Genomic DNA, 18340 nt, shown 5'->3' with positions numbered 1-18340 from the left:
TTTTTATTTGAAATTCTCCTTAGTAACTAGAATTCCAGAATCATCAGTTAATTTGGGGATGGTAGTGAAAAGAGCTGTATGAAACTAGTTATAAACATTTATATTAAGAGCTTTAATGAAGATGCTTCAGCACCACTTTCCAAACATGAAATACTGACTTGTAAGACCACCAAAGCATCCATTTATATTCTTAATTTGCATTCTTGGGACAAGCTGTACATACGGCTCTCTGTGACCACAATTTAATGGTGGTGCAGGTATTTCTGAATACTTAAAATGTTGTATAGAAAATGAATATTGCTAAATGAAAGAAGGTATCTTAAATGGCTACACACTGTATGATTTCAACTATATGAAATTCTGGAAAAGTAAAACTACCTAGACAATGGGATAAATGGTTTTGAAGTTGGGATGGGGGAGTGAAACTATTCCGTATGTTACTATAATGGTAAATACATGACATTACACCTTTTTCAAAACCCACAGAACGTACAACACAAAGAATGAACCCTAATATAAACTATAGTTTAATTAATAATAAACATCAATATACATTTAAAACTTGTAATAATGCATATACCAATGCAAGATAATAATGGGGGAAACTGGGAAGGGGTCGAGTATATTGGAGCTCCCTGTAAATTTCTGCTTATTTTCCAGAATGATATTAAAAATAAAATCTACTAATTAAAAAAAATACTTAAAATATCTACAGAAACCTGCAGAGTTTTAAATTTTTTCCTACAGGCTCATCATTTCAAATGAGTTGGTGCTTCATTTTTCACAAATGCTATAAGAAAACTAAAACTAATCGAATTTTATAGGTACTGCTTAAGTACTTTATTAATCTACTAATTAACAAATATTCAGAGTATCCTATATATCCTGCACAATTATTTCATTTAATCTATGAAGCATAGCACACAATGCTGAGATACTACTGTTACTACTTTTAGAAAACAGGAGACAGTTCTGAGAGGTCAAACAATTGATAAACAGTGGAACTGGCATCTAATCTGGATTCCCAACTCAAAGTTCTAAACCATAAAACCGAATGAAAAAGATACTGTGATTTCTAATGCCGTCAGCCGAAACAATGAATGGCTGATAAACCACGGAATACTATTGAATCTACTACTCCCCGAAGGCAAAGCGGTTTCTGTCCTTTAGCCTATGCCCGTGAGTCTGGAGGGCCCGGCATGCCTTGGGGCGCGAAAGGCAGCCTGGGAGCTGTAGTTCTGGAGGCTTACCCACTTTGCCGGAGCCGCGGTGGCGGCTCTCTTGGCTTTAGCCAGCTGCACTGTGAGGGCGGGGCTGAGGCGGAAAAGGGTGTCAGCACTGTCTAAGCGATAAAGGAAGACGGCACCGCAGCATAGGGCTAATTAAGTAAGTGCACTTGTACTGCTGTCTCACCTGAGACACTGCATTTTTAGCGCCAGCGAGAGGAGGGTGAGGAGGAGCCAGAGCCGTGTCCTGGCCCCGTTCTCGCCTCTAATAGCCCGCCGCCATCGCCACCATGCAGTCCCGGGAAGAAGCTCCGCGCTCTCGCCGCCTTGCCAGTCCCCGTGGAGGGAGGCGTCCCAAGAGGATTCACAAGCCTACGGTCTCGGCTTGTGGGCCCGGAGGAGCTGAAGGACACTGCCCATTCTGCAGCTTTGCTGGCACAGTTCAGGTCCTTCTACGACGCGCGTATAGCTAAGTGAAGCCAATGTCCAGCGCCTTTACGCGGCCTCGGACATGCTACATCTAGAGTACGTGCGGGAAGCCTGTGCCTCCTTCCTAGCCCACCGCCTTGATCTGGCCAACTGCACTGCTATCCTCAAGTTCGCTGACTCCTTCGACCACCACAAGCTGCGGTCACAGGCTCAGTCCTTTATAGCCCACAACTTCAAGCAGCTCAGCCGCATGGGTTCAGTTCGGGAGGAGACTCTGGCAGATCTGACCCTGGCCCAGCTGCTGGCAGTCCTGCGCCTGGATAGTGTCGATATCGAGGGCGAACGGACAGTGTGTCACGTGGCTGTGCAGTGGTTGGAGGCGACTCCCAAGGAGCGGGGTCCCAGTGCAGCAGAAGTCTTCAAGTGTGTCCGCAGGGCGCACTTCACTGATGAAGATCGAGATTACCTGGAAGGGCTGCTGACCAAGCCCATTGTGAAGAAGCACTGCCTGGACCTTATTGAGGGTGCCCTGCAAATGCGATATGGTGACATGTTACACAAGTCTCCGGCGCCAAAGCCAGAGAGCAGCAGCGGCTCTGTTGTTCCTGCAGCAGAAAACCCGCCCCAGAGGCTGGGTATGTGTGCCAAGGAGATGGTGATCTTCTTTGGGCATCCCAGAGATCCCTTTCTCTGCTATGACGCATACTCAGGCGACATCTACACAATGCCATCACCTTTGACCAGCTTGGCTCACACGAAGGCTATCACTTCCTCAGCTGTCTGTCTCTCTCCAGACCATGACATCTATCTAGCTGCCCAGCCCAGGAAAGACCTCTGGGTGTATAAACCAGCCCAGAATAGTTGGCAGCAGCTTGCAGATCACTTGCTATGCTATGAGGGCATGGATGTGGCATACCTCAAATGGCTACATTTACATTTTGGGTGGGTGAGACCCTATTACCGGAATGAAATGGAAGGAAGTGGAATGCTACAGCAGCATTCAGAGGAACCAGTGGGCATTGGTGGCTCTACTACCCCATTTAAAAAATATCCTTTAACCTAACGGTAACTCAGAACTATATACTCTCAACAGTAAGGGCATGTTCTGCTATGATGCTAGCCACAATATGTAGCTGAAGTGTGTTTTTCTTAAGTGCAATGACTTTCAGGAAGCCTGTGTCTTCAATGATGAGGTCTGTTGCATCTGTGACATCCCAGTCATGAAGGTTTACAATCCAGTCAGAGGAGAATGGAGGCAGATTAATAATATTCCCTTGGTGTCAGAGACCAACAACTGCCGGATTATCAACCATGGGCAAAAATTGTTTCTGATCACCCCATGTACCCCGCAATGGAAGAAGAACCAAGGGACTGTGTGAATATGACAGGACAGGAGACCAGTGGATTAATATAGGTACCACATTAGGCCTATTCCAGTTTGATTCTAACTTCTTTTGCCTCTCAGCCTGAGTTTATCCTTCCTGCCTTGAACCTGGTCAGTTTCCTCACTGAGGAAGATGGTATTATACCCAGTGAATCTAGTACTGAACGAGATTTAGGTGGATTTAGTTAATTAGACTCCGAGTCAGGGAGTTAAGTTCTTTCTCTGATGATGATTTGTGGGTTCAGGTAGCCCCTCAGTGAAATGCACAGATAAGCAGGGTTTATGTAGGTTAAAAAACTTGAAACACTAAGTTATTTCTACTGCTTTGGAAAGTATCTTAAAAGAGAAACTCTTTTCCTTTGCTGGAATAATAAAAAGCTGATCAGTTTCAGGTTTGCTTTCAAAAGGGTATTGTTTGAAATAGTAATGTAATTTAATGCTAGGATTTAAACACTCAAATCAACTTATTTAATAATTTACTGTTCTGAAAGTCCAGTATTGATTTGATTGTTAAATATATTTGATTATACCAATTAATCTATTATTAAGTCTTATATTCTGTTCAGTGCCACAAGTACTGTAAATTTAATTTTCATTTTTAAAATAGATAACAGGTTGGATAGGAATTACTAGATAGGGTTTTGAAAGAATAAATTTTCCTTCAGAACAGGGTAGCAGATTTCCAAAACTTTAAGCTGGTGGGTTTTTACAAAACATGTTCTACTTTAAATATAATTTTCTAAGTTTTAGTTTAGTTTCCTACCTTTTTGTAAAGGAAAAAAATGTATATATGTTTAGTGTGACTGAATGGTGATTCTTTTTTGCAATAATACATACAGAGAGAAAGGCTTGTATGCTCATTAAAAGAAACAAGAAAAAACAAACAGGATTCTACTGTTTGAAATGAAATTTCAGTTTTAAATTTGTAATATAAAATCGGTTTTCACAAATAGTGCCAATTTTCCATCTAAAAAATTCCATTATAGTAGTGTCATCTATCCAAAAACCTTTTTTTAAAAAAGTAACTTACTTTATAGGTTCATATTTTTTATCTGTACTTGATACATGCTTCATTGAACTAGAACAATCTCCCCCTCTCACCACCCCCACCCACACTGGAAATGATTATGTATATTTGTATGTATTGCCTTCAAAATTTCAGGTGATTGTTAAAATATTTTGGCTGAACGATTTTGGTGTTCATGTTAGATGTATCAACAAGATGTGATTATTCTTTACTGTTCTGTGAAGTTTTGAAAATACATATAAGCTAAGAACGGTATTTCATTGAGATCAGTAGTTATTGCGTCCATCAACTAACAAAATCAAGTGCCAGCAAAGAAGTTTAAAACTTTAGGTTGTGTATAGAAATGTTTTGTGTAGCATTGAAATATTCTGTCAGTTTTATAAGTCACTAAATGTTATTATCAGCTTAAAGGTATTTTTGTATTAGAGTTTACAGTTAAATAACATAAGTGGATGATGGCATTTGGGGCCTGTAGTGAAAGTATATTTAGCCTAAAATATTTCCCTAAGCAGTGGTATATATGTTATTTTATTATGGTATTTTTATCTGGTCTGTGTTTCTCTGTGAACTATGCTCCAGTCTTTGTTTCTTTCTGTCACTGTCATAATGTGAAGAGAAGCACAGAAAGAGAGACTAAATCATACAAAACTGACATTGTTAAATGCAAGAAACTCTTAAAGACTAAGCACAGAAGAGAGACTAAATCATGTGTATGTGAAGAGAAGCACAGAAGAGAGACTAAATCATACAAAACTGACATTGTTAAATGCAAGAAACTCTTAAAGACTCTTAAGTGTTTACTGGATAGGTTGTGATGGTACATATGCATAATAAATGACCAGATGTTTAGGGTTTATACATTTTAACCAGTTAGAGTTATCTTCCTGAATCTTCATTCAATAACATGCTAATTCCTCTTTTGTGTTTATTCTCTAATGACAGAATGCTAACATTTCTTACACTTTGGCAGAGTACAGAGGATTTTGTATCATATAGGGAGCTGAATTTTTTAATGAAATACCGTAGGATGAAAATGGAGAGGGGAAGATACGAAAGGTTAAAAGAAAGTCTTCTTAGCTGTTTTGACTGGCATTTTGGAAGATTCTGCCAAACATTCCTATTTAACATTTTTGTGAAATAAGATGCTTTTCCTAGCCATATGTGTTCCTTCAAAATGGCAAACATGCTTTAGTGGCCTAAAGCTAAACTTTGCTCCATTTAATACCAGGGTTGTTATAAGTACTGTACTGAACACAAAGCTATTTCTCAACTGTGTTATTTTTTAATTTTTTCGTCACCAGTGACTTCTTTGTTGATAACTTTTTGTTTTGTCAGGTTGAGATACGAAAATGCTTGATCCCAAGCAGAATATCCATCTGCAGAATTAAGGTATACAACTGCTTTATAAGGTGGTTTTCCAATTTGTTATTTTTATCTTTTGAGTTAAAGCCTTAAGCTAAATAGCAGTAATATCTTGGTTTACAAAGAGGTTTTCTTGGGGAGAATTTTGGTTTCATGATGTTTCTGTGAATTAGGAAATTGATGTAAACCATTATTTTATAGACAAGTGATTTGTATGTGAGTAGTAACAAATAAAACTCATACTAGAACCCAGACTTTCTGACCTTTTAATTCAGTGTTTCTGCTAAATGCATAGAACCCTTGCTTGTGCAGTGCATGGTACACCTAGCAGTGTTGAAATCCCTTCTTGACAGGACAGCCCTCTTGTCTCAGTTTTCCAATTAATCAGTACATGTTTTAGCAAATGCTCAATATAATGTTGCTTTCAGGACTGCTATTTGTAAGATTTGGAGTGACATTAATTATATTTTGTATCTGTTCCTAAAGTCTGAAAAACTTAACCTACATTTTTACAAGTTAAATTCAAACAATAAGTGGCATTAGGGTTTGAAAGGAAAGAAGCGACACACAGCAGCAATTCACCGGAGAATTCCGCTTTATTAGGGAAAGGTGCTGGGTTATATAGGAAGGGGCATGAATTGATTGAGGTGTCACTTCTACGGGGCTGGTGGCTGTTGGCTAGGTGCTGGGATTGGGAGGGGGGCGAGAGGTGATTGGGCTTCAGGTGGCGCCGGCGGGAACCGAGGACCCCGAAGAGAAGCCGGAAGTTTGCCATCTTACTGGTGGGGGCCTTCATTCCCCTCTTTCTCCTCTATGGGGTTGTGGACGTTGCTTTCTCTCTGGCTGCTTCCTGCTGAACGGGGGCGGAGAAGGGAGTGAGGGCTTGAGGACCGGGAGGAAAGGGTTGATAGGACTCCCTACATTAAGGATGAGTAGATGTGGACTTCTTCAGGTTGGAAATCAATTAAGGTTCCCTGTAACCATAGGTCGAGGACCTGTTGATTCCAATGGTGCCAAGAGGATATGGGTGTCAGGGGCCAGGCGTCTGCGGCCATTGTTTCCAGGAACAGTTTCCAGTGGAAAGAGGGGTCCATCTCAGCGTGTGGTGAGGAGGTCACGTGAGGGTGAGGGATCTTCTGTGGCCAGAAGCTGGTAGTTCCTGAGTAAAAGCTGGTTGAAAGCTTGATTAGAGATTTTTCTGATTTGATGAACTTTATTATACAGGGTAAGAAGAGACAGGCGAGAAGAATGATTATTATGGGGCCTGCAATGGGCCAGAGCCAGGTGAGGAGGGGGTTTGTTAGTATTGAAGAGAATGGGTTGGAATTGGAAGCAGAGTGGAGGCAAGGTCAGTGAGTTTGGTAATGTCAGTTTCTACAATGCCGGATTCATTGATGTAATAGCAGCACTCTTCCCAGAGGAAGACGCAGGTGCCGCCCTTCTCAGCTGTAAGCAGATCTAGGGCCTGCTGGTTTTGAAGGGTGACCTTAGCTAGAGAAGTGACCTGTCTTTGGAGAGAGGCTAGGGAATCGGCAGTGGATGTCAGGGCTCCCTCAAGTTTGGCGTTGAGATCTCTAACTGCCCACAGAGAGTGACCCAAGGCTTCTCCCAAAAACCCTGCCCCAATGGCTCAGGTGATCAAAGAGCTACTGACCATGATGGGAAGGAAAGCAGCTCGTTTTGTGCGCGAGGGCAAGGGAGGTTGGAGCTCAAGAAATTCTGCCATGCTGTAAAGTGTAAACTGTGGGATTAGGGTAACGAGAATGCAGGGTGTATCGGAGTTGAGAGGCAGTGAGTTGAAAAGACTGCCATTACACCAAAAGAAGTGTCCCGGTTGCGTAAAAGTCTTAGAGCCGGAGGTAGGGGTGTAGATAGAGAGGCAGTGAAGTGCGCTGGAGGTGGGTGGAGTTGGGCCTACACAGTGGTGGATGGTGAGATTATCTGCGTATTCTGGTTCCCATAGGGGTATGTCTGCCAGGGGGCAGAGGGATTGTCTTTCTGCATGGAAGGAGTAGTTGGAAATATTAAGGGGCACGGAGGCCAGCAGTGGGCGCTGTAGTGATGCGCACAAGAAACAATTGGCTGTGTTAAGGGTGTGGTTGAGAAAGATGGTGGTGTCCTGAATGAGCTGTAATGAAGAGTAGGAGAAATGGGAAGAGGGGCGGGGATAAGAATATGAAGAGGCGCCGTCAAGAGTTTGGATAATGACTTTTTAGGAATGTCTGCTATCTGATGCAACTTGAGAGATCTGGGAATGAGAGGGAACATACTTTCGAGAGATATGAAGGGTACCGTGGGGGGTCGAGGACCCCCCATAGTAAACTGAGGCTGTGACTCCGGCAGCCCATCAAGGGTCCCAGGGATCTGGGATTGATAAGGAGAATGAGCCGTTGGGATATTTCATGAAACGGTTGGGGGAGTAATACTGTGGGTACTGGAACTCACCCATGTAGTGAATGTTGCAAGACCAGTAGGGACATCCCCCGTAGGTGTCTTGCCATTGCCTGCAATAGGCTTGTCTTTGGTCATAGAAGAAGCAGAGGTAGGGAGAATAAAGGTAGCTGTAAATGAATACTTCAGTGGAGGGAGGAAAGTGGAGGTACAAAGGCTCAGAGCAGCCTTTCAGAGGGCAGTCTGATGTGGCAATGAGGGCAGTAACTTTTGTTTGATGCTGTGTGTAAGTCTGCCTGACTTTGAATCGCCATACAAAGGAGGGTGGGGCGGCGGGGAAGACAATAGGAATGAGGGAAAAAAGCGAGAGAGCAGTAAAGGAGGAAAAAGTCATGTTTCGGGTATGGATGGCAAAGGGGGTGCACGGGAGATGCGGAGCTTCAAGGGATCAGAGGGATGAGGCGTGGTAGAGTAGACAGCGTCTTGGGCTGTATCCGAAGGACTCTGGATTGTGACTGATGGGTCTTGGGTGTCCAGAGAAGGTGGGTCTTGGGTATTTGGTTTCAACCTGGAGATATGAATCCAAGGGGTGACAGAGTTATCAGGCAGTGAGAGCTTGGTGGCTGAGGGGGTGCAGAGAATAACTGGGTGTGGACCTTCCCATTTCGGGGTGAGAGAGGGCCGATCCTGTGGTGGCTTATAAAACACAAGTTGGCCGGGCTGTAAGACAGGAGGATTTTGGGAGGCGGATGGATCAGGAAGGAGTCAATCCTGATATTTCCACAATTCAGTGCGGAGGAGAGAGAGTAGTGGAAGGGCCATATTGGGAGGAATTGGTCCTTTGTGGGAAGGGAGCCCCGGGGGTAGAATCGGGCGGCCGTACATGATCTCAAAGGGCGACAAGAAGGAAGGTTTCTTTGGGAGGGCCCGAATGCGGAGTAGAGCTGAGGGAAGTAAGCGAACCCAGTCAAGGTGTAGTTCTAGAGATAGTTTGGTCAGGATGTCTTTTAGAGTCCTATTGTCTCTTTCTACTTTTCCCGAAGCTTGTGGTTGATAAGGACAATGTAAATGCCAGGGGAGGGAGAGCGACTTGGAGAGGTTCTGGATAATTTGGGCAGTGAACTCAGGGCTGTTATCTGATTGGAGGGAAGTGGGCATCCCGAACCTAGGAAAGATCTGGGTGAGGAGGATAGAGGCAACCGTGGATGCTCATTTGTTAGTGGTGGGGAAAGCTTCGACCCATCCTGAAAATGTATCTACTAACACAAGGGGCATGTTAGTGAAGTCTATTTGCCAATCTGCAGCGGGGACATTACCCCTTGCTTGATGAGCCGGGAAGGGTCAGGCCTTGAGGGGGGTATTAGGGTTAGTGCGTTGGCAGATGGTGCACTTGCAGGTGATTTGGTTAAGTAGGGTTTTGTCTTCAGGAGAGAGAGAAAAAAAAGATTGTAAAAAATGGATCAAGGATTGGGGGCTGGGATGGAACAGATCATGTAAGAGGCAGAAGAGAAACTCTATCCTGGGAGAAGAGGGTGTGTTGTGATAAGGCTAAAACCGCAAGGGCAGATGGATTGTTGTCAGGTGTGTCTTCTGATAGGACAACTGACCGGGCTACTCTGTTGGCTTTGTTGTTACCTCTTGCAATGGGGGAGTCATCCTTTTGATGTGATTTGCAGTGGACTATGCCTAGTCGGTGTGGGAGTTGTGAAGCCTTTAGAAGTTTAGTAATTAAGGCTGAATTAGTTATGGAATTTCCTTTTGTGGTGAGGAGGCCTCGTTCTTTCCATACTGCCATGTGAGACAAGAGAATGTGGAATACGTACTTGGAGTCAGTGTACAATGTGAGAGACATGTCCCGGGCCAGAGTGCAAGCTCTGGTGGCTGCAATGAGTTCGGCCTGCTGATTGGTTGTACCAGGGGCTAGGGCTTGTGCCTCAATGACATCTTCGAGGGAGACTACTGCGTATCCTGCGTAGTGGGTGCCCTCCTGTTTAAAGGAGGACCCATCAGTAAACCAGATGAGGTTGGAGTGTGAGAGGGCTCCTTCGGAGATCGTGGAGTGGCATGGAAGGAAGTTGTGAAGGGCTTCTAGGCAATCATGCGAGGGAGTATGAGGAGAGTAGGGTAGAGGAAGAAGAGTGGCTGGATTCAGGGGCTGGCAGGAGAGGAAAGAAATGTTTGGATTTTGGAGGAAAGAGGATAGTAAGGTCAGGAGTCTGGAGGGAGGGAGAGTCTGTAAACTTTTGTAGGTTAAGAGATCTTTTAGGTGATGTGGGGACAGAATGGTAAGGGGCGCTCCGAATGTTAGTTTATGAGCTTCTTTCTGCAAGAGCTGTCTAGCGGCTAATGCCCGTAGGCAGGGGTGCCCATCCCCAAACTGTGGGGTCTAATTGCTTGGAAAGATAAGCTACTGGGGAAAAGGATGGGCCATAATATTGGCCTAGGACTCCTAGAGCTTGACTGGACCTTTCATGAATGTATAATGAGAAGGGTTTTGACAAATCAGGGAGATGGAGAGCTGAGCTTCCACAAGGGCTTGATGGCGCTTAATGAAGGAGTGTCGGGGTGAGGATGATAATGGTTCTTCAGGGGGGCCCTTGCTGAGGTCGTATAGGGGTCTTGCCAACAGGGAGAAGCTAGGGATCCACGCTCTAAAATACCCAGCCAGGCCTAGAAAGGAAAGGATTTCTGTCTTGGCTTTGGGAACGGGCAGGTCAGAGAGGAGTCATTTTCTGTCTAAGGTAATGGACTTTCTTTGTTGAGACAGAAGGAATCCAAGGTAAGTGACAGAAGGGGAAGAGATTTGAGCTTTGACAGGGGATACCCGGTAACCTCTGGAAGCTAGAAGGTTAAGTAGAGACGCAGTGTCAAGTTGAGACTGTTCCCATGAGGGACTGCAGAGTAGAAGATCATCTACATATTGTAATAAAGTGGACTCGGGGTGATCATGATGAAACTGTTTGAGGTCTTGAGCTAGGACTTGTCCAAAAATATGGGGACTATCTCAGAAGCCTTGTGGCAAAACTGTCCAAGTAAGTTGTTCAGAATGTCTGGTGCATGGGTCCTTCCAGGTGAAGGTGAAAAAATCTTGGGAGGAGGGGTCTAGAGGGATAGAAAAAAATGCATCCTTGAGATCTAGGACTGAGAAGTGGGATGCTGAGGTAGGGATCTGCGATAAAAGGGTGTATGGATTTGGAACTAAGGGATGGATAGGGACAACGGCCATGTTAATGAGGCGAAGGTCTTGGACAAGGCGGAAAGATCCGTTGGTTTTTTTAACAGCTAATATGGGGGTATTAAATGGGGAGTAAGTGGGTCTGAGGTAATTTTTGTTTAAGAGATCTTGAATGATGGATTGGAGGCCTATGAGGGCTGAAGTGGTTAGGGGGTATTGGGCCTGACAGATATACTGAGAGGGGTCACGTAATTTGATAGAGGCAGGGGGACGTAGGGCCATGGAGGGGCTTGTAATGTCCCAAACTTTGGGATTTACAGGGTGTATGAGGGCGGAACTGGAGCTTTCATTGGGTAGAGGGGGGTCATCGGCTATGAGGGCCATTAGAAAGGGAGTACTGGGGGCTGTGGGAGTGGATATAGTTATGGAAACGTGGAGGAGGGAAAGGATGTCTTGTCCTAGTAAAGGGATGGGACCCTGGGGCATAACTAGGAAGGAGTGCGAGAAAGGTATGGAATTGTCTAGGATTGTGCATAAAAGGGGGGGGGGTTAATGGGAAAACCTGTTTACCTCCTACCCCGACTATAGGACTAATGGCTGGCGTGGTAGGGCCCCGGTATTCTCGCAAGACTGAAAAGGTGGCTCCTGTATCTAGGAGGAAGGAGATGGGGCGACCGTCTACTGTTAAAGTAACCCTGGGCTCCTGTTTGGTGATGGAAATGGTCGGGCGAGAAGCCCCCAGGCCCCATCAATCTTCTTCTGCAAGCCCCACTACGGCGGGCTTAGGATGGGGGTTGTTCGTCCAGCCTCGCCTTCGGGTGGTTGGGCAATCAGACCCCCAGTGGCCTTTTATGTGGCATCTGGGGCATGGGGTGGTAGTAGATCTGGGGAAGCGGCACGCCCTTGACCAATGTCCCTCCTTTCCACACTTGAAACAGGCTCTTGGGGGGGGCTTGTTTGTAGAGGGGCGCCCAGGTTGTGGTTTTATCAGCTGGGCCAACATTTGGAAATTGGCCTGATCAGCCTTTGTTTACGGCATTCTTTCTCCTCCTCCCGGTTATGGAAGACTTTAAAGGCCACTGTTAGGATCTCAGTCTGTGGGGTAGTGGGGCCCTGTTCTAACTTTTTGAGTTTAGCTTTAATGTCGGGGTAGCTTTGAGCTAGGAAGTATGTCATAAGGACATGTCTTCCTTTAGGTGTTTCTGGGTCCAGGCTGGTAAACTGTAATAGGGCTTGAGTGAGTCTGTCTAAGAACTCGGAGTGGGTTTCGGCTCTCTTTTGAATTATGTCTTGGAGCTTTTGAAAATTGACTACTTTACAAGCTGCCTTTTTCAGACCTGCTATTAAGCAGGATACAAAAATATCTTGAGAGTGGAGACCCACGGCGGTGTTATAATCCCAGTATGGGTCTTGTTCGGGGACAGCAGTGGGGCCAGGGGAATAGGTGGGGTCAGTCCTGTGGGTTTCAGTAGCCTGCATTTGGGCGAAGTCCCAAACTCATCTACGCTCCTCAGGGAGGAGAGTATTGGCCAGGAGTATGAAAATGTCATGATGTGTGAGGCTGTAAGACTGGAGGGTCCACCGAAACTTCCTGATGTATGTCATGGGATCAGTGGAAAAGGAACGTAGGTGTTTCTCTAGTTGGGCTAAATCTCCTAAGGAGAAAGGGACGTGAACGTGCACGATGCCTTCGGATCCTGCTACTTCCTGGAGGGGAGTGATAATTTTGGGAGGCCCTCGGGACCGGGTCTGAGGGGGAATGAAGGTTTCTGGCTCAGTCTGTGCGGGGAAACAGGTGATGGGGGCAAAGCCACGATAATTTTGGGAGGCCTTCAGGACCGAGTGTGAGGGGGCAAAGACGGAGGAGGCTCCTAGAACTTAGTTAGAGGGGGGCTGAAAGGCTCAGGCTCAATCTGCGGGAGGAGGGAGTTGAGGGGGACGGAGGAGGAGGGGGTGAGGTGGGGGAGGAGATGGTGGTGGAGGGAGGGGAGGAGGGGGAAAGGAGAGGACGGGAGGCTTCTGCGGGGGTGGAGGCAGCGGGGGCGGCAGCGGTAGAGGAAGGGGGATGGTCCATTGTAGGAGAAGAAGTGGAAGGGAGAGTACCGGGAGGCTTCTGTGGGGAAAGAGGTGGTGGTGTTGGCGGCGGCGGCGGCAGCAGAGGAAGGGGGAGGGGCTGTTGTAGGAGAAGAAGGGGAAGGGAGAGGACAGGAGGCTTCTGCTGTGGGGAAAGAGGCAGCGGCGGCGGCGGAGGGTGGAGGGGTTGTAGGAGGGGGAGGGGCCGAAGGGGGAAATCTGTATGGAGGCTCGTTGGCCGGGTCAAAGGTAATTGAAGAGGGACTGGGAGTGTGTGGAGGGGAGGGAGACGGCTTGCAGGCTAGGAGAACTTGGGAGGGGGTGGGGGGAGGAGGAGGCAGAAAGCTTCGATATAGGGAATCTCCTTCCATTTTTTCAGGCGCTGGCAGTAGTTAAAGAGATTGCGAGTAATGTTAGGATCAAGAGTTCCCCCTGCGGGCCATTGGTTGTTATTGTCTAGGGGTATGTCGGCCAATCTTGGGAGCAATATTTACAGAGAAGTTTTGGTTTTATATCAGGGGTCAGGGAGAGGATAGCCAGATGCTTAAGCAGGCATTCAAGAGGTGAACTTTCAGGGAGGGATGAGGAGGCTCCCATGGCTAAAGGACAGAGAAGGAGACAAACAGGGGAAGACGAACAGAGATCCTCGGACTGGAAGCCGACTGCAAGGAGACAAAGGGCATCCCCGATGATCCTTGGTGGTCTGCGGAAACTCCTACACGAGTCGGAATTTCTTAGGAAGTGTGGGTCGTCACCCAGACTTCCCTAAGAAGGCAGTTTGCCGGAGTCATGAGGTACCTAGCGCTAGGAGTTTTCAGCAGACAGAACAGATTTCGGCGGACTAAACAGAAGGAGGAGGGGTGGGGGAAAAGGGAGCGTTCTCATCCGCAAAGGAGTCACCTCGTTTATGGCTGTTGGAGGGGGGGGCCTGAGGGCCTGCTGCAGCTGTGAAGGCCTGAGGTGGGGACTTATGGCTGCTGGAGGAGGGGCCTGAGGGTCCGCCGCAGCTGTGAAGGCTTGAGGAGGGGAGAGTTCCCTCCTCGTCCCCGAGCGTCAGGGCCTTGCCAGACGATCACGGTCAATGGCACTGCGATAGCTCGGGGAAGAGTGTCCTACTCTGGGGAAATCTTGTTTAAAAAGTTTCGGCACTGATGGAAGGGATGGTGAGTGCGTTTCTGACTATCGGAGGAGGGGCCTGAGGGTCCGCTGCAGCCGTGAAGCCCTGAGGCGGGGAGAGTTCCCTCCTCGTCCCCGAGCGTCAGGGCCCTGCCGGACGATCATGGTCAATGGCACTGCGATAGCTCGGGGAAGAGTGGCCCACTCCGGGGGAAAACTTACCTAAAGGCCAGGGAGGAGTGGTGAGTGTGATGAGCCAGGGCCGGAAAAAGAGGACGAGGGCAAGCTGCTGCTGGTGTCGGGGGGGAAGACGGGGCCCAGTTGGGGTGTCCCGTCTCCCGGTTTTCGGCACCAATGAAAGGAAAGCGACACACAGCAGCAATTCACCGGAGAATTCTGCTTTATTAGGGAAAGGTGCTGGGTTATATAGAAAGGGGCATGAATTGATTGAGGTGTCACTTCTACGGGGCTGTTGGCTGTTGGCTAGGTGCTGGGATTGGGAGGGGGGGCAAGAGGTGAATGGGCTTCAGGTGGTGCTGGCGGGAATCGAGGACCCCCGAAGAGAAGCCGAAAGTTTGCCATCTTAGTGGTGGGGGCCCTTCAGGGTTCCCAAAAGGATAAAGTGGAAATTAACAACTGGTTTGTCTAAATATAAATTAAAGATTGAAATTAAGTTATAATAGCTCTTTTCATCCTTCTTAGTTGAGAAGGGATTTAAAATATTTTTATACCTGGTCTTGTTGAGAATCTAGGGGAAGGTTTTGATCCATTGCCAACAAAAAGGTAAATAGTCATAACTATAATTTCAGGGATGACATGACACTTGTGAAGCTCAGTCTCTCCTCATACCTGCTTAAAAATATCAACACCCTTTTCATCATTCTAAGTAACTTTGAAGGAACATTCATTATAGCAAATATGATAGAGTATTAGGAGGCAAAATTATTTTTAGAAATGGTGACTATCAGAAACCTAAGAAAATCAATGTTATTTTTAGAACCAATGACAGTTTTTAATATATACAAACCGACTTTCTTAAAATAATAAAAAACAAAAGATACTGTTCATAGAAGTTACCATGGTTCAGAATACTACAAAGCTAATAGGTTCTGTGCAGAAAAGAGGGAAGGGCCCTCCCTCTTCTGGACTCAGCCATTTGTTTAATCAATCTTGTATTCCTCAGATCTTTAATCTTGAGGACTCACATGGTCCAAGGCACAGAGGAGTGGGGACCTGATGTTCTACAACATTCCATCTACTTCTGAGACATATTTTTCTCCCTAGAACAACCTAGTCTTTTGGGAGTGACCTCTCTCTAACAGAGTCAACCTTTGACATTCTCACCGCCAAAGCTAAAATTACTGCTTAGACCCACCATGTCTCTATCATGAATATTCTTTTGGGGAGAAACATTTATTAATTCTATGAAAACTAGCTAAAAAGGACTTTATGAAAGTGTTAGGCAAAATATTTCTTCCAAAATGGTTATGTTTGTGCCTTAAAAAGACAGAGACTAAGTTTAGGCAATATTACCTCAATTTAGATCATCTTAAGAGAATAAAACAATTCTCTTTTTTTTCTGTCTCTTATAATTGAAAGATCAAGCAGTGACACACTTCACACACAGGGTGATCTGGAGTTGTAACGTCTTCAGGGATTTCTTTGTGCCAGGAAACTATCATGGGGTAATGTTTTCCCTCACTTTGTACTTTGGTTAGAATATAGGTGTGGTTGTATGTAATAGAAATCATTAGTTGTTTAAACAAGAAGTTCCTCATATAAAAATCCAATCTGTTATGTTGCTCCTCATCTAGAAAGTCGCCTGAAACCCAGGCTTTTCTGTTTTCCTGTTTTGCTATCCTTAGGGTGTTGTCCCAGTTCACTTGGTCCAACCTGGTTCCAACCTCATGTCCATACGCCAGCCCTCAGAAAGGGAGGAGGCGAAAGGGCGGGCATGACTTTTCCCCTGTGAGGGAAGTGGTGCACATCACTTCCAGGCACTTGACATTGGCCAGATTGTTAACACATAGCCACACCTAACTGATGTGGGTATTGGGCTGTAATACCCACCAGTAAATAGTCCATAACCTCATCTAAATGAAGTTATGTTGCAATTAGTTTACCTCATTGGGCTTTGACATTGTACAAACAGTAACCACTTCAATAAATTCAACCATCTTCAATAAATAATATACAATGGGGACACTGTCAACAGGACAGAGAGAGATGAAGATGAGCATAGTGTGCAGTGTCAAGATTGCAGATCTTGGTACCAGAATGCTGTTTTGTTTTTTTACTGAGGTAAATACAATAAAATTCACCAATCTTAGTGGTATGGCTCTATGAATTTTGACACATGTATACATTCATGTAACCATCACCCAGATCAAGATAATCAAACATTCTCACTAATTTTTTTCCCTTAACCTATTTCACCCATCCACTCTGCCCCCTCCTCCTATGACAACCACCAGTCTGTACTCTGTGTTTCTGAATATATTTGAGTTTTTTGTTCATTTGTTATGTTTTTTAGATTTCACATATAGGTAAAATCATATATTTGTCTTTCTCTTATTTCACTTAGCATGATACCCTCTAGGTCTATCCATGTCGTCACAAATGGCAAGATTTCATTCGTTTTTATGGCCAAGTAGTATTTCTATTGTATATATGCACCACTTCTTTTTAATCCACTCATCTATCGATGAATATTTAGGTTATTTCCCTATTTTGGCTATTGTAAATAATGCTTCAGTAAACATAGGAGTCCATATATCTTTTCAGAGGAGTGATTTTGTTTTCTTTGGGTAAATTCCAGAAATAGGACTTATGGGCTATATGGTATTTCTATTTTTAGTTTTCTGAGAAATTTCCATATTGCTTTCTGCAGTGGCTGCATCAATTTACATTCTCACCAACAATGTATGAGGGTTCCCTTTTATCCACATCTTTGCCAAACCTTTTGTTTCTTGTCTTGTTGATATTAGCCATTCTTACTGGTGTGAGGTGATATCTCATTCTAGTTTTGATTTTAATTACCCTGATGATTAGTGATACTGAGTTCTTTTCATGTGTCTGTTGCCATCTATACGGCTTCATTGGAAACATTTCTGTTCAGTGTCTCTGCTTGTTTCTTAATTGGATTTTTGTTTTTGTTGTTGAGTTGTAGTTCTTTAGCCCCTTATCAAATTTTTTTTTTGCTTTTTGAATTTTATTGTTTAAAGAACAAAATAAAAGGGAATATACACATCCACCAAAGTGAAGTTTTCCATTAAATAGAAGAGAAACCGAATACTTGGTAATAAAAACTACCCAGCTAAAAACAGCGTATTACATCAATAAAACAACAATAGTCATTTGACTTTGTGTTTTATTTCAGTGGGCACACTTCATTCACTGTCTGCAGGAAAACTAGGCTATGTCTCAATGGGCAACAGTCACAGTTATTAAACAGGGGAAAGCACGAACGCAGTCCCCCACTACCACAAATTATGCAGTCAAGTTTCCCACATTTGGGGAAATCGCAGGGGTCAGCACATCCAGAATGCAATGGATAAGCCTCGCCCTGGGAAAACCACCTTCATGATCATGGTATCTCCCCTGCCAGGTAAGTATTTTATCAAATATTTTTATGTGCAAATATCTTATTCCATTCAGAGGTTGCCTTTTCATTTTGTTGATGGTTTCATTTGCTTTGCAGAAGCTTTTTATTTTGATGTAGACCCACTTGTTTATTTTTGCTTTTGTTTCCCTTGCCTGGGGAGACATATCCAGAATAAAATTACTAAGGCTCATGTGTAAGAGTTTACTGCCTGTGTTTTCTTCTAGGATTTTTATGGTTTCAGATCTTACATTTAGGTCTTTAATCCATTTCAAGTTTATTTTTGTGTATTTTATAAGGCAGTGATCCAGTTTCAATGTTTTGCATGTAGCTGTCCAGTTTCCCAACACCACTTACTGAGGAGACTATCTTTTAACCATTTTATATTCTTGCTTCCTTTGTATTAACCACATAAGGGTGGGTTTATTTCTAGGCTCTCTATTCTAGTCCATTGATCTATGTGTCAGTAGCACACTGTTTTGATTACTGTAGGTTTGTAGGATAGTTTGAAATGAGGAAGCATGATACCTCCAGCTGTCTTCTTATTAAGACTGCT

General features: G+C 44.8%; 1 protein-coding gene and 1 non-coding gene across 2 annotated transcripts; one reads left to right on the top strand and one right to left on the bottom strand.

The window, feature by feature from the left end:
• The first annotated feature begins 499 nt into the window (after positions 1–499).
• Positions 500–4922, top strand: LOC108393710 (kelch repeat and BTB domain-containing protein 7-like). The gene has a single exon (XM_037022957.2). It carries the CDS (start codon positions 1738–1740, stop codon positions 2716–2718), a length of 981 nt encoding a protein of 326 aa, XP_036878852.2. The 5' UTR covers positions 500–1737; the 3' UTR covers positions 2719–4922.
• Positions 4923–17634: 12712 nt separating this feature from the next.
• Positions 17635–17798, bottom strand: LOC118973285 (U1 spliceosomal RNA). The gene has a single exon (XR_005062552.1). It is a non-coding gene; the product is annotated as a U1 spliceosomal RNA (small nuclear RNA).
• Positions 17799–18340: the final 542 nt, after the last annotated feature.

Source organism: Manis javanica, chromosome 9 (assembly GCF_040802235.1).
Source record: "Manis javanica isolate MJ-LG chromosome 9, MJ_LKY, whole genome shotgun sequence".
NCBI classification, from domain to species: domain Eukaryota; kingdom Metazoa; phylum Chordata; class Mammalia; order Pholidota; family Manidae; genus Manis; species Manis javanica.
The sequence above is the reverse complement of the archived record's forward strand: the minus strand, read 5'-3'. Positions and strand labels throughout refer to the sequence as shown.